Below are 22,723 nucleotides of genomic sequence, written 5' to 3'. Positions count from 1 at the left end.
ATCTTACTCATAACCTACACGTCGTTACCCTTCTCATACTCGATTAAAGTAATGTACCAAATTTGAGCGCAATCGGCCCAGCCGTTCTTGAGATATAAAAGCGGCCCGCTGCACGTGCGCACGCGCTAACTGAGACTCTAGATGACTTGTGCCAGCCACCCCTCTAAATTGTTCCTAACGGTGTACAAAATTTGAGCGAAATCGGCCCAGCCGTTCTTGAGATGTATAGGTGGACCCCTCACGTGCGCACGTGCAATCGATCCACCCTACCTGTCACACATGACCATGCATCGCCAGATGAGTGCCCCCTCCACCCACAGTCCAAGTTTCAGCGCAATCGGCCCAGTAGTAGCTGAGTTATTCCTAGTACAAAAATGTGCTGTTTACTGGTGAGCGCTTATTTTCAGTGTTTGGAATTCCCCTTTGCGGGCGGTGCATTGCAGCCCATGCTTTGATAGCTATTGCCAAAAGTTGAATGACTTGCCGGCCATAAGCCATCGATCGGATTTTATCGAAAAATACCTGTAACGTTAACAAAACACGGTCGTATGTTTGAGTCATTTTCACAAAAGTTTATTGACTTTTCGATAATATTTTGGGTGGATATTGGTCAGAAAAGAATGCTCTTTCCGAATATGTAGGTTTCATAGCGATTGGTCAGCGTTTTCAATACGTTTTGATGTTGTAAAGGACATCGCGCTCCGCGCGAATCAAATTTTCAAACTAATTTTATATTATTAAGGAAATGGTACGTATCATCAGCTTTTGTTTGCTATTCTCTGATTACACATACATTTGTCTGCAAAATGGTACAACACCGATTTCATTCCGTCAAACCGTTTTCCAGCGGCATCGATTTTCCCGTCACAATGCACGAAATCGGTCATTTTTTCGCAACTGGGGGTGCTGTCTTGCACGTGGCGCAAGCTATGCTATGAAACCATATCGATACGCTAGTTCCATCTCTCCTCTATCCAGTGGTGACAACCCCGTGTCGCTGCGACTCTCCGTTGCCGACTTATACAGCCGGGAAGTGGGCGCCGCAGGCCGGTTTTCGCCCGATCTTCGATTTGACCGTTTCCTGTGTTAACCCTATGGCGCACGCGAGCGCGTGCTGACGGCGCACCCCTGGGCCAATCCGTCCCAAATTTTAATACAGAGGTGACATCAACCCACCGATTCGGCATGCCAAATTTCACGTCGCTACGCGGCGCCTTTCAGGCGCAATAAGACACATAAGGCATGACACACGTACAGACATCTTATAAATCATAATATAGATTGTTTACGCACAGTACCGATGAATTTTGCACATCGACTAACCATTTTGTGAAATGTGAGCTCTCAGCTTACTTCGAATATGTCAACTCGGTTCACCCCACGATCAAATTCACCATCGAACGTTCCGACACAGCCAGTCCTCGGGGACAAATAGCATTTTTAGACACGCAGATCAGCGTGCACCAGAGCGGGCACTACAAAACACAGCTTCATATCAAACCTGAAGCTGCATCCATCATCCTTCCTTTTGACTCGGCCCAGCCGTTCAAAACTAAAAAGTCGGTCGCTAAGTCCCAATTTCTACGAGCCCTGAAGGTTTCGTCAGACCCACAGAGCGCCAAGCGCAGCACTGACATGATATTTGACTTGTTCGTGTCCAACGGCTACCCTCCACGCTGGCTGCACGGGATAGCGCGTCAGGCTCTGAAACAATACAACAGACAAAAGTATCCGACAGCTAACCGCACAAGTGACCGTAGTCACACAGGAGCCCATCCCAAACGTAGGGATAGGATATATGTGTCACTGCCTTTCATCAGTGACAGCCTGACCCGGAAAGTAGATGCGGCCCTGAAATCTGTTAATCCCAGCTTAACAGCATCGTGGAAAAATGGCAACACCCTCGCCAAACGCCTGGTACATTCGGCTTTAGAGCCCCCACCCTGTCGCGCAGGGAAGCAGTTCTGCCGTACGGGTAACAATGGACTACATGGGCGATGCACAACGAAAAATGTCGTCTATCAGATCACATGTATGATGTGCGCAGCTGCCGACGGGCCTCCTCAGACATACATTGGAGAAACAAAGCGCTGTGTCAGATACAGGTTCGATGAACATTTTAGAGACGGCACCAATCGTACGAGGCAGACTCCCTTTGGAGAACATATGAGGGAGAGCCATCCGAATGAGTCAGAGCCTCGGCTATCTGTCACCATTCTTCGCAGATGCAAAGACGCAGCTGACCGGAAGATAGCCGAGGCTCAGGCTATCCGGGATAGGCAGCCCTCTCTGAACGGTCAGATCGACACGTGGCCACTGCTCCACTAAACGATTACGTTTTGTCAGCCATCGATCGATGTGTATTATGTATGTACATGTTACACGCATGTAATGTATTCGGTGTGATGTGTTGATACATTTGAGTACGAGGGTAGGACCCAATTACTTGTAATTACTAAATTTCGGTACCGGTGTCAAATGTGTAATTGTGTAGGGATCGTGTGTGTTCTTATTTAGGCCAACATGCGTCATTTTATTTCTGTATACCTATGCTGCCAGTCTGGGGAGAAGATCGTGATCGTAAATTATGCCTTTTTTTTTTTTTTTTTATTTTAGGTATCATTGACTTATATGTATTTAGGATCAGTACTTAGGGTAAAGTGTTAAAATTGGATTATTGTTATTTATGGTAGCAACAACTTGTGATCGGTGGTGCAAAGAATGTTATCCGCACGTTCGCCATCTCTGCTTCAAATATGAATGTTTTAAATGTTCACTCTGAAGAAGCCACAAGGGCGAAATATCAGTGTCTTTATATATATTTTGTTTTTTTCGTCATTTTTCGATTAAGTATGAGCAAAGGCTATTTCATCATCACTAAAACATTTTGTGAAATGTCGAAGCATTATGACAATCTGACAAAGTGTTTTGCCTATGACGAACATTGTGCTCAATGACAAAGAGTTATGCAGAATGGTTAAATGGAGTCCAGCCTGTTTTGCCGACCGTCAAACAGTGATGCACATCGCCGATGGGTTATTCTGAATGATGCTTGTCCAAACTGATGCCGAAATGGTTATGACGATTGGCCATCGAACAACGCAAAAAGGTGTAGTCTTGGTCTACCCAAAGTGTACGGTATCCATCTATTTATAATATCAACTTATATTAGAACGATATTGATACTACCTGTGTAGATCCAGCCACTGTTTTTTACTACCTGTGTGATCCAGCCAATGTTTTTTTTTACATGCAGGCAGACGTCTGTTCTAGTGTTTATTTCTATGGCGTTTGTGTCGAGCAGCTGGATATCGCCGGAGTGGACACACTGGCTCTGAGGATCTCCTACACCGGAGAGCTGGGCTGGGAGCTGTACCACGACCGGCAGAAGACGGCCCACATGTACGAGGCCATCCTGCAGGCCGGCCAGCACCTCGGTAGGTCACCGCAGCTCGGTCCGCGCCGGGGGGGGGGGGGGAGGGTGTTGCGCCGCCGTTTTTGACACACCTGTTCATGCATCGTTTTCGCACATGTTGTGAAAATATCAGACCCAGGGCTTTCAAGGTCAGATCACCAGGTCACGTGAAGTGACCTCACCTCAGAAAATAAGTTTCAATCCTCATCAGAGCTACAGCGGCTGAACGGTCGCCTTGAAACTTTCAGCGATTGATGAGAGTAACATTATGTACAAAATGGTTATCTCGGAATTTTAATATAGATGACCTAAGGTCAGGTCAATTTTGCGACCTCTACAAATTATAAGTCAATTGGGAGAAGATTGAAATGCGCCTCTTGTGGACGAATGGTGTTCAAAACCCTCTCTTGCATCGGTTTATGGGTAAACATGACACACTGAATCGCAAAAATGCACCTGTGACCCCTCTGTGTGCCCCTGAGGTCATCTCAGGTCAAGAACGGTCACCAGCAGTTTTTTTGGCTATAACTTTTGATAGAGACGTGCTAGAGCGATGAAAACACGTCAGATGTATTCAGCTTGACGATACGGATCGACCGATATGCAACATGACCCTTTCCGGTCAGGGCATGACCTTAACCTATGGTCAAATTTTCAAAATAACCTTTCAAGGTCAGCGAATAGTTCATTCGACGCGTCTCGACGAGAGGAACACGATGCTGGCAAAAGTAATGCCATGGCTTGCTTGAATCAAAATTGTTATGACTGAAAAGCTGTTTTTATGAAAACGCGGCTATTTTTACCGTTTTTTGCTCTCTGGAGGTTAAACCATTGACCTTAGGTCAAATCTGACAACAGCACTCAGAAAGGTCTGTAAAAGGGCTATCGAATGCGCTTTTTCGCGGCGCTGTAGCTCTATTAGTTCCCGAGTTAGCCGTTGGCAGTTTCCAAAACTGTTGAAATGGCCTACATTTGACCTTTAATGACCTCTGGCGACCTGACCTTTGACCTGAACCAAAAAATGATCGAGTGTTTCCGTCATTATTTTTTACGGTCTTTCGAATGCTGCTTACCACGTGTCGCTACGTAGCCCAGGAGCCGAGTTAAACGGGGGGGGGGGGGGGTGTTCAGACACACACACACACCCCGGCCCGGCGCGGAAGTCGTGAAGCACCGGCCCAGCGCGGGACGGGGGGGGGGGCGGTTAACGGCCCCCCCGAAGGTTTTTCGTTAATAGCGGAAAAAGTGCCGTGCATAGCGCCGCGAAATTTGGCATGACTTTTCACTATCAACTTTACACATTGTGTGCAAGATTGAACCTTCCTACCTTTCAAGGCCAGGTCACCAGGGCACTTCGAATCATAGGCGTAGGAACAGGGGGGGCCAGGTGGGCAAGTGCCCACCCACTTTTCGAGGTGGGGGGGCCAACCATGTGTTTTGGCCCACCCACTTTTTACTCGAGGTCCCTCGTCTCGATTTGAGAGGACGTCGACTCGTCACTTTCCAGAATAAACAAACTCGGTAAAAATAAGTTCCACGAATCCCCACGCACGGACTCCAAGGGGCCGCGATGGATCCAAGGAGGCCCTCTGTTCATACTTATCAGTCGAAGCCCCTGAGACTGATGGCCTGAGAGGCCCTAGTGGATCTGAGGGGGCCCCAATATCCACACTGGTCTGGGAGGCCCCTCCATCCACACTAGTTAGAATAAGCCCCTGACACTGGCGGTCTAGCCGAGGCCCCCTACCCTCACTAGTCAGAGGAGGCCACTCTATCCTCAATAGTCAGAAGAGGCCCCTGAGACTGATGGTCTGGGAGGCCTATCCATCTACACTGTAGTCAGAGGAGGCCCCTGAGACTGATGACCTGAGAGGCCCTTAAAATCACACCAGGCAGAAGAGGCCCATGATACTGATGGACTGAGAGGCCCTTCTATTCATACTGGCCACAGGAGACCCCCAAAACGTTCGGTCTGGGAGGTCCCTCAATCCGGCACCAGTCAGAAGAGTCCACTGAGACTGATGGTCTGGGAAGCCCTTATGTTCACACTAGGCAGAGGAGGCCCCTGAGACTGATGGTATGAGAGGCCCTCATATTCACACCAGTCAGAAGAGGCCCCCGAGGCTGATGGCTGTGAGGCCCTTCTGTTCATATAACTGGCCACTGGAGGCCCCTGAAACCGGTGGTCTGGGAGGGCCCTCTATCCACACTAGTCAGAAGAGGCCCCTGAGACCGATGGTCTGAGAGGCTCTTATATGCATACTGGCCACAAGAGGCCCCTGAGACTGATAGTCAGAGAGGTCCACTCGTAATGAATCTGAGGGGGCCCTCTATCCACATTTACACTTTTCTAGGGAGGCCCCCGGGACTAATGGTCTGAGAGGCCCTTTTATTTATACTGTCCACATGGGCCCCTTGAGATTAATGGTCTGAGAGGCTCTTCTATTTATACTAACCAGAAGAGGCCCCTAGGATTGATGGTCTAACAGGCCCTTCTATTTATACTAGCCAGAGGAGGCCCATGAGACTGATGGTCTGAGAGGCCCTTCTATTCAAACTAGGCAGATGAGGCCCCTGAGAATGATAGTCCGAAGAGCCATGCGGCGGCAACTGGCCGTGGCCATATTTCGGCTCGGTAGGGCCCCACAGAGCTCATGAGAGCACCTCAAGGGCTCCTAAGTAGACACGCTTATCCCCATAAGGGTGCCACGCCGGCTTCTGAAGGCTCCTTGTAGGCATCTAAGGGCCCTTTCCGGCCTCTAACGGCTCCACCCGCCTGTGATGGCTCCACACCAGTGTTTATGAGCGCCACACAGCGGCGCCTTTGAGGGTCATACTAGTGTCTCTTAGGGCCCTATATCGGTGGCTCTGGGGGCCCCACACCGGCGCCTCTGTGGGCCACCACACCTGTGCATCTCAAGGCTCTATATGTACATCTGAAGGACCCACACCGACACCTCTGAGGGCCCCACACCAGTATCTCGGAGCTCTGAAGGCCCCACACCGGTGACTCTGAGGACTCACCGGTTCCTGAGAGCACCATGTTGCATGTCTAACGGCTCCACAAGGCCACTGAAGGCACCACACAAACTCTCACTGAGCTCTAATGTCCATGTACCGGCCTCTGAGGGATTTAAGCCAGCGCATTCATAGCTCCACACTAGCAATTGTAAGGGCTTCACACTGAAGTATCTGAGGGTTCCACACCGGTGTCTCTAAGGGCCACATACCGGCATCTCTGAGGGCCCCATACCGGCGTCTCCGAGGGTCCACATCTGGCGGGCACCCATCAGCGACTGAAGGTCCCACACTGTCGACTCCGAGAGCCTCATCTGCGTCTGGGAGCACCATGCCGTCTCTAAGAACCACAGCGGCTCCTCCGTTCGAAAGATGGGCGTCTGCATGCCAAAGGGGAGCGGTTCTGAGACAGTAGGGCACCTACGTGCAATAGAGGGGCGCCTATGAAGCCCATAGGGGCGCCTCAATGCGAAAGAGGGGCGCCTCTGAGGCCTACATATATGGGCGTCCACATGCAATAGAGGTCTGCAAATTGCAATTGATCAATGCCATGGGGGTGCATTCATAAGAAACAGGGGCGCCGGCATGGCAAAGAGAGGCGCCTTCAAGTGTCCATAAAAGAGAGACGCCTATGATAAGCGCACATTGTATGCGACAACGGGGCGACTGTGGGACATATAGGGATGTCTCTGATGACTATATTAGGCACATAGGGCGCTTATATGCCAAAGAGGGCGCCTATGAAGCTAATGGGGCACCTGGGAAACGAGGAAGACATTTGTGTAAGGGTTTTCAGGGGTCATGCGCCGTTTGCGGCAAATAGATTCTAAAAAAATCGGAGGGGGAAGAAGTTTTAAAAATGGTGCGGACTTTCCGCACTGTTCGTTTTAGCGGTTACGCCCCTGGGTACATCTGCCCGATCTCAGAAGCTAGATTTGGAGGTCATACTTGAAAGCAGCCAGCAGGATGAGGCAAAAGTTGGAGGCCCCTGAAAATAGGGGGCCCCCTGGAAAAGGAGGCCCCTTGACAGGGTGGCCCACCCACTTTTCATGACGTTCCTACGCCCGTGCTTCGAATGGCCCAACCTCAAATCACTTTTTTGCAACTTTGTCACTGTGTCAGAGCTACAGTACATAGATGACGGAGGCCTTTGAAAGTCGTAGGATGTAATAAAGTCATTGATAGCTACAATATGTTAATCTCAGAATTTTTGTATCGATAACCTAAGGTCGGGTGAATTTCTTGACCTCCCCATTATGAGTCAATGGAGGAAAAATCAACTCCCTGTTTTTCCACTAAAACACGTCGGAATGGCCAAATATACCATGAATGACTTCATAGTTCATATACTATTAACCTTGACTACCTTGAGGCTTTTTTGCTCTTGGGCAGCTGTAAGGTCATGTGACGTCATCAAGGGTCACCAAAGGTTTTTTGCTAATAGCTCCTTACAGGAACGAAATGCAGCCGCGCGGTTGGTCTCATTATTTTCAGCTCGTCAAGGAGCATCGACTGATATAAATGTTGACCTTGGGGTCACGTGACCTGAGGTCAACTTTTGACCTTGACGTTTGGAGGTCAGCACATATATGATTCGATGCGGACTGACGAGAGGATCACGATGGTGCCATTAGTTAGTTCATAGCTTGGCTTCTTCGAAAGTTAGGGGAGGACCGTACAAGAGTACGCACCTAATGCATTTTGTCGTCTCACGCCGTTCGGTTTTGGTTTACGGCTACGATCAGTATATTCCGAATCGATAAAGCCTGATCATTTGTCCACAAACTGTCATGACTACAGCGGCCTACGTCCAATTTAAAGCGTGACCGTAAGCAATTTTCTAACACCCTGCATTTGCGTACTCTTGCCCGATAGGCAGTACAAGAGTACGCACTTCGTGCGGGCGGAGTACGCACTACGTGTATGCATTCCTACTCGCTGGAATCAATGCATTCATGCAAGTAATTAAACTATTGTTATCTTTATTGCCGCAGCCACTAAAACGGTCACTCTTAACAGAGTCGAGGCGCCCCGCTGTGGTCGTGCAAATGCCCCCTGGTCTACCAGAAACCGTGATGCTCTTCGTGGTTTCCCCAACTGCTTGACGTCCCCCCGAGTGTCATCCACCTTGTTGGCCAATCCCGTGAATCTGCTGAGGGGTTGCGCGCCTGATGCACTAAGTTGATTAATGCAACACAACCACGCACTCGAAAACTGCGTACTCTTGTCCGCCACGGCAATGCGTACTCATGGCCGACACATACGGTAGACACAAAGCGGGCTGAGAGCTGGCGCTACAGTCGTCGCGTAAACAATTGGGACTTGACACACACACACACACCAGATTCCCCGTGGTATCTTGATAGGAAAAAATGAAAATTCTATTGCCGCTCCCTGAGGAAGGTCACATCTTTCCTGCACCCCAAAAAGTCTAAAAGCGATGTGAAAAACACGTCTAAGCCTCTAAAAAAGACAAGTGAACCCGTAGCGCGCCCACCTTCCACCATCGAAGCCGCGTGAGAGACAGCTTCCTTAGGACCAGGCACGTACCCAGGATTTCGCCCAGGAGGGGGCCACCTGCTTTCGAAGGGGCCCCCAGGTCACCCGGGGGCCCCCGGGAGTCATGCAGAACCTTTCGATGGTGGGGGGGGGGGCATAGTGGGTCCGATCTCTCCTGCAGACGTAGGTGAGAAAACGCCACGTGTGTGGGAAAACGAAATTTAGTTCTTTACAACCATTATGTAGCATTTGGTTGTGATTTCTCGCGTTCAACTTCATCAAAGTCAATTAACCCTCGCATGTGTAGGGGGGGTCGACCCCCCATGGTTTTTCGCGAATAACTCGCGTAAAAAGCGGCCGATCGCGACGAAACTTTCAGTACCTTCGCATTGATCAATTTTACACCTACCCTGAAAATTTCATGACCCTGACCCAAATGACCTTTGACCTGTGACCTCTTTTCCGAGACCATGTTTGGCCGGAATCGCGATTTCGCGTATGTCGGCTCGCATTAGCCGCGCGTTTGCAAGCTTGTCGTGGTTTCAAACGTTCAAACATGTGATTTGATGTTGCTCCCATACATAAGGGTGGGTGTCAAGGTCACCTGAAGGTCAGGTCAGGTCATTGACCTTTGGCGACCTCGGGTGACCTCGGTTCACTTTTTCGAGTTTTACATATTTCTAGGCTAGTTTTTGGAGCTGAATTCGAATTTAGCAACAATTTGAACATTTACGAAGTAGTTTTGGTGACTTCGTAACATGTTACGAAGCTGTCAGAGGCGGTTGACACGTACTACGAATACCCGTCACGACGCCTACTGGTTGACCTGACCTGACCTGACCCGACCTGGTCTAAATGCTTAAAGACATCATCTGTGATCAACACTAACACGATATTCGTGATCAGCACCCCGAAAAAACCCTTAGCAGCCACACTTTACGACTTTCTAACAGGTCCCGATTTTCCCGACTTTGGGTCATTGACCTGACCTGGAAGGTCAACCAATGACCTAGGACCTTAAAATTGGGTATCATCGGCTTCCTCTCGTTACGGGCAACACGCTCATTTTTTTCCGTGAAGCTCTAGCTCGATCAGGGGCCAAACGGCAAGGGGGGTCCAACCGACCCCCCCCCCTACACATTAGAAGTTGGCAAACGCCGCACACATGCGAGGGTTAAAACGGTCTCTGTAACGGTCTAAGCCTTGAGAAAATGTGGAAAATTGGAAAGTAAAAATATTTTTGCTTGAGGAGTGAGCATGAAGCGCACGGCATTTTATCAGTGAGCGCCTCAGTTACCGAACATCCTCCAATTCCGGATAATGGGTATATAAATAGTGTGGAATAAATGTCTCGTTATCGGAATTCCACTATCTGGCAACTAGCCCTTTGTAAACGCGGCTATTATATGTTTCACTAGGAATCGAGCGCAATTGTACTTTTAGCCAGAAAATAAATGCTTGGGTAATTCTGGGACACCCTGTATTAATTGGAGGAATAGGACTAAGGAGGAAATGCGATTGCAAATCGACCCACATCCCTGTGTTAGCCAATGACACCTTTGGGGCCAAGGTTGGGGGATATTCAGTTTAGCCTTTTTGTTTTTCTGTGATATCTCCAGCACCGTGAATGATATTGGCTCCTTCAAACCAGTAAAACGCCTTTTGGGCGACCAACGGAGCGAGCGAGAGGATGGGCCTTGCACGTGCGAAATTGCGAGGGGGTACCTCCAACTAACTTGTGCACTGCACCCTACTAACCGGTCTTTAGCGATGTGCCAAATTTCAGCGCAATCGGCCTAGCCGTTCTCGAGATCTGGAAGCGGCACACTGCACGTGCGCACGTGCAAGCGGGGTCCAAACTGACTTTTGCACGGCACCCTACTAACTGGTCCCCAACCGTGTACCAAATTTGAGCGCAATCGGCCCAGCCGTTCTCGAGATCTGGGAGCGCCCCCTGCACGTGCGCACGTGCTGTAGCACCCTAACCTTAACGCATGCAGATGAATTATCTGATGGAGACCTAACTGTTTACCGAGTTTCAATTCAATCGGCCCAACCGTTGTGCCGTTATTGAGGTTGCAATTTTGGGGGTTCTTAAAAAATGTCCAACTTTACCACGCGCCACGTGCGGTGGTTGGCAAGAACGCATGGTGGCCATCACACCACAGAACTTTTACGTCCAAGTGACATTCAGTAAAGAAGACCGCTTGTCAATCGGATGTCCCGTTCCTAAGATATTAGCTTTTGAAGAGCGTCCCCACGGCCGGCCGGCCGGCCGGCCGGCCGCTCATACTCAGGATTTTCCCTTAAAGGTAGTGTGCCAGCTTTCTTGGACCGTATGGAGTTAATGGCCCAGATAAGGAGAACCGGATTTTTAGAACTTATCCATACCTTCAAAACTCATGGAAACGTCTTAAATTCTTCAAATTTTGAGTACCCCAGTGCGAAATTCGCCCCGACGGGTTGTCGGTCGTACCCCAACCACATTTCACACCACTATGAACAATAAATGCACACACTGAAATCGCTATTACCGATATGCTCATCCAATCAAGTTTCGATAAACCCGTTCATCATCATCTCCTGCGGTTTCGAACACGCCTGTTAGGTGGCTTCTGATGCTCGTCGAGGTCGGAATTTCCAAATACGCGTGGTGCGTCGGGCCGCGCGCTCTGACTTCGGCCAAGAAAAATGCGTCAGCTGATCATTGTCATTTCTGCCACTTGCGTGTGGTGAAATAGGGTCATAACTTATAAGACGGCTTTTTCATATCAATTATTTTACATAAAATCATATTTCAAACCATAAATAATGTTCGACAGCCAAATAAAAGAAACAATACCAATACGGGCTTACAGTTTAAGGCTCGACATTGTGTTGTCTACGATTAGACAGCTGATAACTCATTCCCGTACGTCGTATGGTCGTAACACTATAATGACCTTTGCTTATTGTCACAAGTGCGCCGCATTCGCGATTGTTGCCCGACGCCTGTTTGCAGGTGAGCCCACTACAGTTGTTATACATATCTAAAAACCGAAAAACTTTTAGGCGAAAAAGGCACTATTCCAGGCCCATTTTTGATTTTTTTGCGATATTATGTAAAAACAGAAGCTTCTTATCCTAGGAAAAATAAAATGGGAAATCTTTCAAAGGTGGCACACTACCTTTAATTCAGTATGAGACTCCGCTCGCTTCGCTCGCTCCGTAATGACTGCCTACTCCAGTCTCTACTTATATCCAGTAGCCAGTAGCCACTCAGATGATTTCGGATCAATCAGGTGATAAGCGTTCTTTCAGACGACCAGGGGAGCCTGGACAACCAAGCCCCCTAGGCGACCAGGCGGCCCGGGAGACCAGGGGCCCCCCAGTCGACCAGGGGTTCCCAGGCGACCAGGTCCCCAGATGACTAGGGGCCCAGGCGACCAAGGTCCAATGCGATCAGGCCCCAAAAGCGATCAGGGGCTCCCAGGCGACCAGGGGGCCCCCATGCGGCCAGGCCCCCGGCTACCAGGGGCCCCCAGGCGACCAGGGGCCCTCTAAGTGACCAGCGGGCCCTCAGGCGATCAGGGGCCCCCAGGCGACCAGGGGATCCCAGGCGACCAGGGGCCCAAGGCGACCAGGGTCCCCCAGGCGACTAGGGGTGACCGGGGGCCCCATGCAACCAGGGGCCATGCGACCAGGCCCCCGGCTACCAGGGGCCCCTGGGCGACTAGGGACCCCCAGGCGATCAGGGGCCTCATGCGACCAGAGGCCCCCCATGCGACTAGGGCCCCCTAGGCGACTAGAGGCCACATACTATCAGGGGCCCATACGACCAGGGCCGCCTAGGCGACTGGGGACCCCCAGTCGATCAGGGGCCTCATGCGACCAGAGGCCCCCATGCGACCAGGGCCCCCTAGGCGCCCCCAGTCGATCAGGGGCCTCATGCGACCAGAGGCCCCCAGGCGACCAGGGCCCCCTAGGCGACTAGGGGCCACAGGCTATCAGGGGCCCCCATGAGACCAGGCCCCCGGCTACCAGAGGCCCCCTAGGCGACCAGGGGCCCAGGAAACTGGGGGCCCTTGGATGACTGCATGGGCCCCTCGGGTAACCAGGGCTGCATAAATGAAACTTTAATATCAATTTTTCTTCCGAGTAAAAGACGTTTTATTCAGTGCTTAAAAAAAATATCCTGGGGCCTGAGGGGCCCCCGGCGCTCAGGGGGGCATGGCCCCCGTGGCCCCCCCCTGGGTACGTCACTAGTTAGGACTCGAGATGACGCTGATGAGGCGTTGCTAAGCAACCGAAACAGCTGCTGCGTACTCTTGTCGCCTGCGTCCTCTTACCCGCCCTTACCCTACTCGAAAAAAAACTTCATTTCCAGCGCCACCATTTTGACTTGTTTGACACCTGTGACGTCATCTTTGATCTGACTTGAAAATGACCTCAGTGAAAATTGTAGACCTTGTCCGTGCGTATCCCATGCTGTTTACCGCTTGTTGCTATCTTGATTCGTTCTCGACATATTAGGGGAGGGGCGGTCAACCGCCCCCCCCCACCCACCCTGTTGGTTCTAAGTTGGCGCGGACCCCCGTCGGTACGCGGATTAATCACCGAAAAGCTCGCAATTAGCCAACTAGGGCGTACATGTGGTAGGCAAGTGTCGGTACTAGGCAAATGAAAATTGAACACTCAATTTTTGTGTCATACTGATACCGAACAGGTACCAACCTGGTACCGTAAACCGGGGTGAGTTGATATGGATTTTGAGGTTTTTCTAGATTTCTTTAAAAGCCCCATTCATTTACGGAATTCTTTTTGTGCCAGTTTCATGGCACATGCCTTGGGGAGGCAATCAGCAAAAATGATTAAAAAATGTATTTATTAAGCCTCTTTTTTAAAACGCCAAAGTTCATATCAACTCACCCCCTGGGGGGTGGTGAGTTGATATGGTTTTGGATTTTTCAAAATTTCTCGGCTAAAGAAGCTCAGAGGTGAGTTGATAAAATGCCAGTGTTTAAAAAAAGGATGTGAGAACACATCCTAAAAGAAGCCATCAGAAAATGGTAGCAGTTTGGCAGCAGACCTCACATTCATGAAAACGCAATCATGTCCAACACAGCGCTATCAAAATGGCTTGATTTTAGCAGCATCATTTTTTTCGCTTTATGATACTTAGTTTTACTTAGAACATTCTGAACTTGGCTAGTCACGTGTCCTCTAGCCAATGGTATCAAAACTGGCAATATATTTTGGAATTACAAGTGTATTTTCTTGTAATTAAAACACATTGTCAGTTGCGGGTCAAGGTTGATATGCCTCTGACAGAGATAATGGATTGAAATGAAAGAATACATATACTTCTGAGCTTTTGTTGACTGGTAGTCAACAAAATATTAATGAAGTGAAGTGAAGCAAATCTAATTCGGACTGTATTCTATTAGGTGAAATAAGCGACATAAAACAGAATTCGGCATCAAAAGCCAAAATTAACCCTCGCACTTATAGGCGGGCGAACGGACCACCTCGGCTTTTCGTACATAACTCGCGCAAAAAGCGGCCGATCACGACGAAACTTTCAGTACCTCTCGAGTTTATCAATTTTACACATGTTCTAAAGATTTCATGACCCTGACTCAAATGGTTTTTGACTTGTGACCTGATTCTCGAGACCATGCTTGGCCGGAATCGCGATTTGGCGTAGTCGGCTCACATTATCCGCGCATTTCCAGTCTCTTTGTGATTGCACGTCGTCCAAACATGTAAATGATGTTGGTCCCACGCAGTATTGTGGGTGTCAACTGTCAAGGTCACCTGAATGTCAGGTCAGGTCATTGACCTTTGGTGACCTCGGTTCACTTTTTGGAGTTTTACATGTTTCTAGGGTAGTTTTTTTTTCGGGCCGATTTCGAATTTAACATGCATTTGATCATTTATGAAGTAGTTTTAGTGCCTTCGTAACATGTTACGACACCGTCAGTGGTAGTTGGCACTTGACACTCCCTATGGATAGCCGGCAGGACACCTACTGGTTGACCTGACCTGACCTGACCTGGCCTAAATGTACGAAGACATCTGTGATCAAAACTAACATGACATTCGTGATCAGCAACAGCCAAAAAATAATAAACTCGCATTACGAACTTCAAATAACCCCCTATTTTCCCGACTTCTGGGTAATTGACCTGGCCTGGAAGGTTAACTAATGACCTAGGACCTTAAAGTTGGTAATCATCGGCTTCCTCGCGTCTCGGGCAACACGCTTATTTTTTTCCGCGAAGCTCTAGCTCCACCAGGGGCCAAACGACGATGGGATTCCAACGGACACCCCCCCCCCCTATACGTTAAACGCTGGCAAAACACGAATACGGGCGAGGGCTAAAACACCAGTCAATTTCTTTATATTGTTTGTTTCATTTCATTTTGTCACTCATTCTCGGTTGGCAACTGCCAAGCAGGAAAACTAATCAGTTTCACGAGATCAGAATTCCCGCGCTGTTAGCCACTACAGAAACGACAGTTCTGTCATTTTCGAAACTACGAATAATTATAACAGTTTTTTATCTGTATGTATATAGGTGTTCTATAGTGTTCCTTTGTAGCTTGTAGGGAGCCATCTTGAGACTTGACAGGGAGTTGTGCTGTGCCTTTTGCATGTTAGGTATGTCCACAGAAAAAACTTTGGGGTTACTGATGTTAGTTGTCGGACCTTCGTCCCCGTCTTGAGTTGAGATGTTAGTTTCACAACGTTTCGGCTAGTTATACTCTCCGGCCGTCGTCACTCGTCAGGTGTTCTTTGACCCTCAGAAGGACTTGGATGTTGGTGGCGTTGCGCCGTACGCGTCAAACAGTTCGATAGCTCCTGTAGTCAGCAGGAATCGAACTCGGGTTTCCCCGGTGATGGTCCACGGTTGTAACCACTCCACTATCGAGGCAGATTTGACTATGGCTGGAGAAGTTACTGGCTGAAACGTTGTGAAACTAACATCTCAACTCAAGACGGGGACGAAAGTCCGACAACTAACATCAGTGATACTAACAGGCCTCGTCTCAAGCATTCAGAAAAAAAAAACTAAAGCTTTTGGGGGTTGATGGAATGATGTGGGGAAAGAAAAGGAGAAGAGTTGGTCTAATTGACTTTGTCTTACCTGCAGCCCATATTTCATGCTAATTTGCATGCATACCAGCCTGGTATCAGCTTTTATCATGCATATCAACTCACCACTTGATGGCATATCAACTCACCACCTGTCACTTTTCTCAAAATTATAAAAAAGCGTTGTTATAGGTGAAACCCAAAACTACCTGGGATCAACAGTAAATTGATGGTAGTTTCTTTCCCAGTGCATGTTGTTCCATGAATATCCACCGTCTTTGCTGTAGGGTGGGGACTTTTCCTTAGTTTCAAAATCAGAAGAAAAAATGACTTTGAAAAAAGTAATGCGTGAAGAAGGCACTGCACCACATGCATGCCTTTCTCAGCTATATGCATCACTTATTGGTTGCTTCACTTCACAGAAAAATAAAACTGAAAATTGGTTTACAAATGGATGAGCAGCACACATTTTAACATTTTTCGAGCAATTTATATCAACTCACCACCCCATATCAACTCACCCCGGTTTACGGTATTTGGTATTTCAATCTTAAACCGCGCGGGGCTGGGGTCTCCAACCGAACGCGCGGGGCTGGGGGGGTAAATTTTACCCCCTGTTATCTCCCGAACTAATGGTCCTATTTGGAAAATTCAAACGCCAATCGAAAGATCTTATCACGAAAAACTAAAAACATGTACTTAATTTAAAGTTTGAGGTCAAGGCCAAGGTCAGGTCAAGGGTACAAATTGCAAGTTCCAATCCTACAGTATCGGCCTTGCACCGTAGTTGCCGAAGAATGTAGTCATGGACTGAGACTGATTGCCAAAAACGTGTTTTTAGGCTACCAAGACAATCCTCGTTGCATACAATATCATTCAGAGGTCAAGGTCAAGGTCAGGTCAGGTCAGGTCACCAAAAACAAAATATAGAAAAGGGCATGTGCGACACATGTTTTATGGGTCATTTTACTCATAGAATTCAATACGCATACTCAGTAAGTGATATGGACCACCTCTGGATGAATTTCAGGTCGAGGTCAGGTCAAGGTCAGGTCAAGTGAGGTCAAATTTTGAAGTTGGTTGTTAACCCGCGCCCTGCTGGGGGGGGGGGTGTTTGAACACCCCCCCTTGTGGTTTTTCGCGAATATCTCAAAAACGGCGGCGCGGAGCGCCGCCGTTTTTGGTACACCTTATCACACATCAATTCTACACATGTTGTGAAAATTTCAGACCAAGGTCATTCAAGGTCAGGTCACCAGGTCACTTGAAGTGACCTCACCTCATAAAAAGTTTCAATGTCTGTCATAGCTACGCCGAGTGACCGATTGCTTTGAAACTTTCAGCGATTGCTAAGAGCAATAGCATGTACAAAATGTATATCTCAGAATTTTGATATCGATGACCTAAGGTCAGGTCAATTTTGCGACCTCCCCATTATAAGTCAATGGGAGAAAATTGAAATGCGCCGCTTTTGGACAAAAGACATTATAAACACTCCCAAACACCGAATTACAAGTGGTTTAGACACACTGAACATGAAAATGGTGTCCATGACCCTTGTTTATGCCCTGAGGTCATCTTAGGTCACGAATGGTATCTAACAGTTTTTCGCAAATAACTTTTGATAGAGGCATGCTAGAGCGATGAAAACACCTTAGATGTGTTCAGCTCGACGATACGGATCGACTGATATGCAACATGACCCTTTCCGGTCAGGTCATGACCTTGACCTGAGGTCAAATTTTCAAGTTGACCTTTCAAGGTCAACTTATAGTTCATTCGATGCGTCTTGACGAGAGGAACACAATGCCGGTAAAAGTAAGCTCGTACAAGGCTTGGGTCAAAAGTTATTGCAGAAAAACTGTTTCCGAAAAAATCGGCTATTTTTGCAATTTTTGCCCCCTGCAGGCAAAACCGTTGACGTTAGGTCAAATCTGAGAGAATTACTCAGAAAGGGCTTTAATAGGGCTATCGAATGCGCTTTTCCGCGGCGCTGTAGCTCTATTGGTTCTCGAGTTATGCGTTTGCTTCTTGGAAATTTTCGACATTCGACCTGGAAATCGGCGACATTTTGCCTTCAATGACCTCTGGTGACCTGACCTTTGACCTGACCAAAAAATTGACCAAGTGATTTCGTCATTATTTTTGACGCTCTTTCGAACGCCGCCTTCCGCGTATCGCTACGTGGCCCAGGAGCCGAGTTACAAGGGGGGGTGTTCAAACACCCCCCCCCCAGCAGGGCGTGGAAATCCAGGACCCCCAGCCGGGCGCGGGTTAAGGCCTAAAAAGGTGTCTATCTGATGCAGTTTTTCACGGCGAATCGAATGGTGCTATTTTTGTTTCCGTACGAGGTCTACAACTTCCCAAAAAAATCATTTTTCAAAATTGTGTGTGTCGTGACGTCATAAAATTTTGAATAACTCCCACATTTTTGAACCGATTCTTCTAAAAATTGGTATGTACATAGGTGCACATAGACCACTTCTCTGACATATATTCCGTTTTTTTCGATACACTCAAAATTTTGGATTTTATAATTATTTTCCCAAAAAAGTCAGTTTTTTGAAAAATGGGCCAAAATCCAAAATTTTCAAACAACCGAGATAGCTACTTGATAGACTAAGTAGAATTACGTATAATCTTTTTTGTTACGTCTTGATTCCTTTAAAAATGAAGATGTTAGCGGCGTTTGAAATTTTGCCGTTTTTGAGGCGAACATGGCGAACATGACGTCACTAAAACGTCAATTTCTCAAAACAATTCCGACGGATTTCGCTCCAATTTTCAGGGAACGTGTCAAATTGATGTAAGAAAAGGTACTAAAAGTCTGGCGGCGCTGCGCGCCGCCGTTTTTGAGATATCGCAAAAATTCGCGAGGGTGGGTAAAATTTACCCACCAGCCCCGCGCGGGTTAACCCTCGCCCTGGCGGGGGGGGGGTCGATGCGACCCCCCTAAGGTTTTTCGAAGATAGCGTAATTTGGCACAGCCTATGGGGCAACCTTTTTACATATGACCTGAAAATGTCAGGTCCGGGTGACCTTGGGTCAGGTCACAAGGTCAGAAAAACCGGTACAAGGTCATGGTCTAATTCCAATTTTCTTCATGCACCTGTCTAACTCACAGTTTGCACTGATTTCCTTTCAAACTTTCAGGATGTGCTAACTTCACCAAGTTGTATAACATATAGTTCGGGTTTTTTGAGTTCACTGACCTAAGGTCAGTTAGAGGTCATTACGTTGTAATGTTAAGCCTATGGGAAAATACTAAATTCGGAAAATACTGGAGATATCTGCTTCGTTCTTTCACTTTTAAGCTTTGAAACCACAGTGCGTAACAGCATGTCACTTGGTGCTTCTTTGTTTGGTGTACTTATCCATGGGTCAGGTCAAATGAGGTCAACTGAGGTCAAATGACGTTTTGCCAATAACTTGGCACATAATGACGCTAGAGCTTAAAAAATGGTGTCATTGTGTTCCTGGTGATCAGCCAAATCGAATGATATGCAATACTGTACAATTTGGTTAACTTGAACTTAATTAATTAATTAAAGTTTACTTAAAGGGACCCTCGGCTCCCACCTTCAAAAAGTTAGTGGATTGGCATGAAAGTGATGTCGCTCGGTTCAGAAAGAGCAAAAACGAATATCTACCAAATTTCACCGAAAAATATTCACCGGTTTTCAAGATATTAGACTTTTACTTTTGTTTACTTTTTTGGGATCTCCGCTGTTTCTAGCAACTTCATTTTGGAAGTGCGGGGTTTGCGGCAGATGTTGCGCGCAAATAGCATACTCGTATACCACCACTGCTTCACAAAGATGTTACCATAAGGTTTTAAAATCTTTAGATCACCGCTGACGTCACTGATTCTAAGGGGGCATCCCAATGCATTAGCCCCTTAGCCCGCGAGTTGCTGGGGGGCGTTAAACACCCCCACCTTTTTCGCCGGGCAATAGCATAAAAACGGCGCGCCTGGCGTGCCAAAATTTAAGCAACCTGTAGGGAATTGATTGAAGATAATTGTGACAGTTTCACAAAAAAAAATCGGTCGGAAAATTTTTGAGATACCGAGGTTTTAGTGATGTCATGATTTCTGAGTTATCGACCAAAACGGCATATATTCAAAAATCATATAAAATAACAGAATAGACATTCAGACATGCCGTAAACGCCATTAGACTGCCAATACCATGAACAATGAATTGGCTATCTTCGATTATTGATTATCGTTCCGCATTTTCCAAAATCTTGAACTGAATCTTGGCAATTTCTCGTGACTAACTAGGGGAGACCCGGGAGGTATGGGCCGGTTTTGTGAAAAGGCAATTTTGGTGGGATGGTCACTTAAATAATTAAGAAAAACTTTAAGTACACTTAAGCAGGCTAAAAGTATATTATTCGATGCGCCTTGACGTGCTGAGTTCACTGGTGCTTTTGTTTTTACTCTATTTTAATTAGATCAAAAGTTATAAGCGAAAAACTTTTGACCTGTTTTTATCGAAATTTTTACATTTATACCCCCAAACCCCCCTAAATATTGACCTAGAGCAACCAAATTTGCACAGGGGTGAGAAATCTAGGGGGCCCACCTACCTCTCAAATTTGGTGTTTCTAGGTGCCATAGGAGCCAATCGCGAGGGGGTTGCATCGACCCCCCCCCGCCAGGCCGTGTTATGAAAAATGCCCTGCCAGGGCGAGGGTTAACCCTCGCATGTGTGCGGCGTTTGCCAGCTTCTAATGTGTAGGTGGGGGGGGGTCAGTTGGACCCCCCTTGCCGTTTGGCCCCTGATCGAGCAAGAGCTTCGCGAAAAAAACGAGCGTGTTGCGCGTGACGAGAGGAAGCCGATGATACCCAAATGTTGCTTCCATGCATTTGGGTGGATGTCAAGGTCACCTGAAGGTCAGGTCAGGTCATTGACCTTTGGTGACCTCGGCTCACTTTTTCGAGCTGTACATGTTTCTAGGCTAGTTTTTGGAGCTGAATTCGAAGTTAGCAACCATTTGAACATTTACGAAGTAGTTTTGGTGTCTTCGTAACATGTTACAAAGCTGTCAGAGGCGGTTGACACGTACTACGAAATCCCGTCACGACCCCTACTGGTTGACCTGACCTGACCTGACCCGACCTGGTCTAAATGCACGAAGACATAATCTATGATCAAAACTAACATGATTTTCGTGAACAGCATCCCGAAAAACCCCTTAGCAGCCACTGTTTACGACTTTTTAACAGGTCCCGATTTTCCCGACTTTGGGTCATTGACCTGACCTGGAAGGTCAACCAATGACCTAGGATACCGACTCTGACTCCGTAGTCGGAGTTAACGCTGCATAGATCACCGTCATGCACTGCACCTGCTTGATCGATGATACTGCACTCGAAATTAGATTTTGTCGAAAAAAGGCCATATTGTTGTTTTGGCCGACTTTGACCCTAGAATTTGCTTTTTAAATCTGCAATGAGGATTACAATAACAAAGAACCTATCACAGTGAATCTAACGCCTAGATAATCTCACACTTTGCACTGTCATTACGGATGCTGACTTGTGCTGACTGCTGCTCAGGTGTGGGCGATTTCGGCACTCACGCGCTGGATGTTCTTCGCATTGAGAAGGGATTCCGCGCCTGGGGCGCCGAGATGAGCTGTGATGTCGGCCCCCACGAGGCCGGCCTGGACATGTTTCTACGCTCCGACAAGGTCAGACCCAGCACGTACACTACTCACTGCATTGAGCCCTGGTCCAAAGACGCATGCGAGTCTCAACCCCCTCCGGACCTATTGGTTTTCTACATACGCGCCGGCCGAGGGGGGGGGGGGCCTCCTCGCCGTTTCGCCCCTGGTGGTTCTAGAAAAAACAGTTCTAGAAAAAGTTCTAGAAGCTCTATCGTTCTAGAAAAAAGAACGATATTACGTTTTTGTGATGTTTTTCACCTTAAATTTTAGTTACATAAGAGTTATATTAGCTTTTGTATATAACCAAAGTAAAAATTATATTGTTTATAACTTTTTTCCTAGAACGATATTACGCAAAACACGCAAACCTGCAAAAACGCACGCAGAAAACGCATAGTGTAGCCAGGCCTTTAGAAATCATAGATTGTCTAATGCATTTGTGCAGCATGTCGACGAGGCCGGTCACCTTCCAGACTGGAACGGAACTTCAATTTTGTGTAAAGGGTTAAAAAAGAAACATAGACAGGCGTTAGAGGCGGCATTTATTTGTACCCTTCTAACTTTGAACGGCAATGTTGGTAAAGTGAAACTGAGTAGATACACGGCTCAACTACTTGTAAGGGATCTGGCAAACAGGGGTACGACATAGAATGCGACATGTTTCTGCGAACGAATTTACTATCTGTTTTGTGACCTTATTCACCTGTGTAATGTGTATTTAGGCCAATGTTTTTGAATTGTTATCATTTGGGATGTAAGGCTTGAAAAAGACATTTTGTCGAAACACATGTGTAGCCAATTCAAAAGAATATAATTCAAAATAGATGTACTTTTTGTTTGGGTCAGGTCAACTTAGGGTGTTGACCTCAGGTCACGGTCAGGTCAGCGCCCCCAGGTCACGATGTTGGTCGAAAGAGGGGCCATGTCGCATATCATTCGATTCGGCAGGTCTTCCTGAGTCCATTGGTGGCTTTCCCGACTCGCTAGCTGGATTTGATGGGGAGTTATTGACGAAAAACTAATATGACCTTGATTAC

The 22,723-nt window shown here is 47.6% G+C and overlaps 1 protein-coding gene across 3 annotated transcripts in view; it reads left to right on the top strand.

Moving 5' to 3' along the window:
• The window catches only part of LOC122363844 (dimethylglycine dehydrogenase, mitochondrial-like), a 367,327-nt gene that overhangs the window by 300,489 nt on the left and 44,115 nt on the right, over positions 1-22,723 (top strand). For all 3 annotated transcript variants that reach the window (XM_043333585.1, XM_043333584.1, XM_043333586.1), the window contains exons 13-14: positions 3,305-3,437; positions 21,577-21,710. In XM_043333585.1, the coding sequence (XP_043189520.1) occupies positions 3,305-3,437; positions 21,577-21,710 (267 nt within the window). The remainder of the gene's footprint in view (positions 1-3,304; positions 3,438-21,576; positions 21,711-22,723) is intronic.

The sequence above is a fragment of the Amphibalanus amphitrite genome, unplaced genomic scaffold (assembly GCF_019059575.1).
Source record: "Amphibalanus amphitrite isolate SeventyFive unplaced genomic scaffold, NRLGWU_Aamphi_draft 000642F_arrow, whole genome shotgun sequence".
In the NCBI taxonomy this organism is placed as follows: Eukaryota; Metazoa; Arthropoda; class Thecostraca; order Balanomorpha; family Balanidae; genus Amphibalanus; species Amphibalanus amphitrite.
Note: the sequence above shows the minus strand (reverse complement) of the source record. Positions and strands in the feature narration are given on the sequence as shown.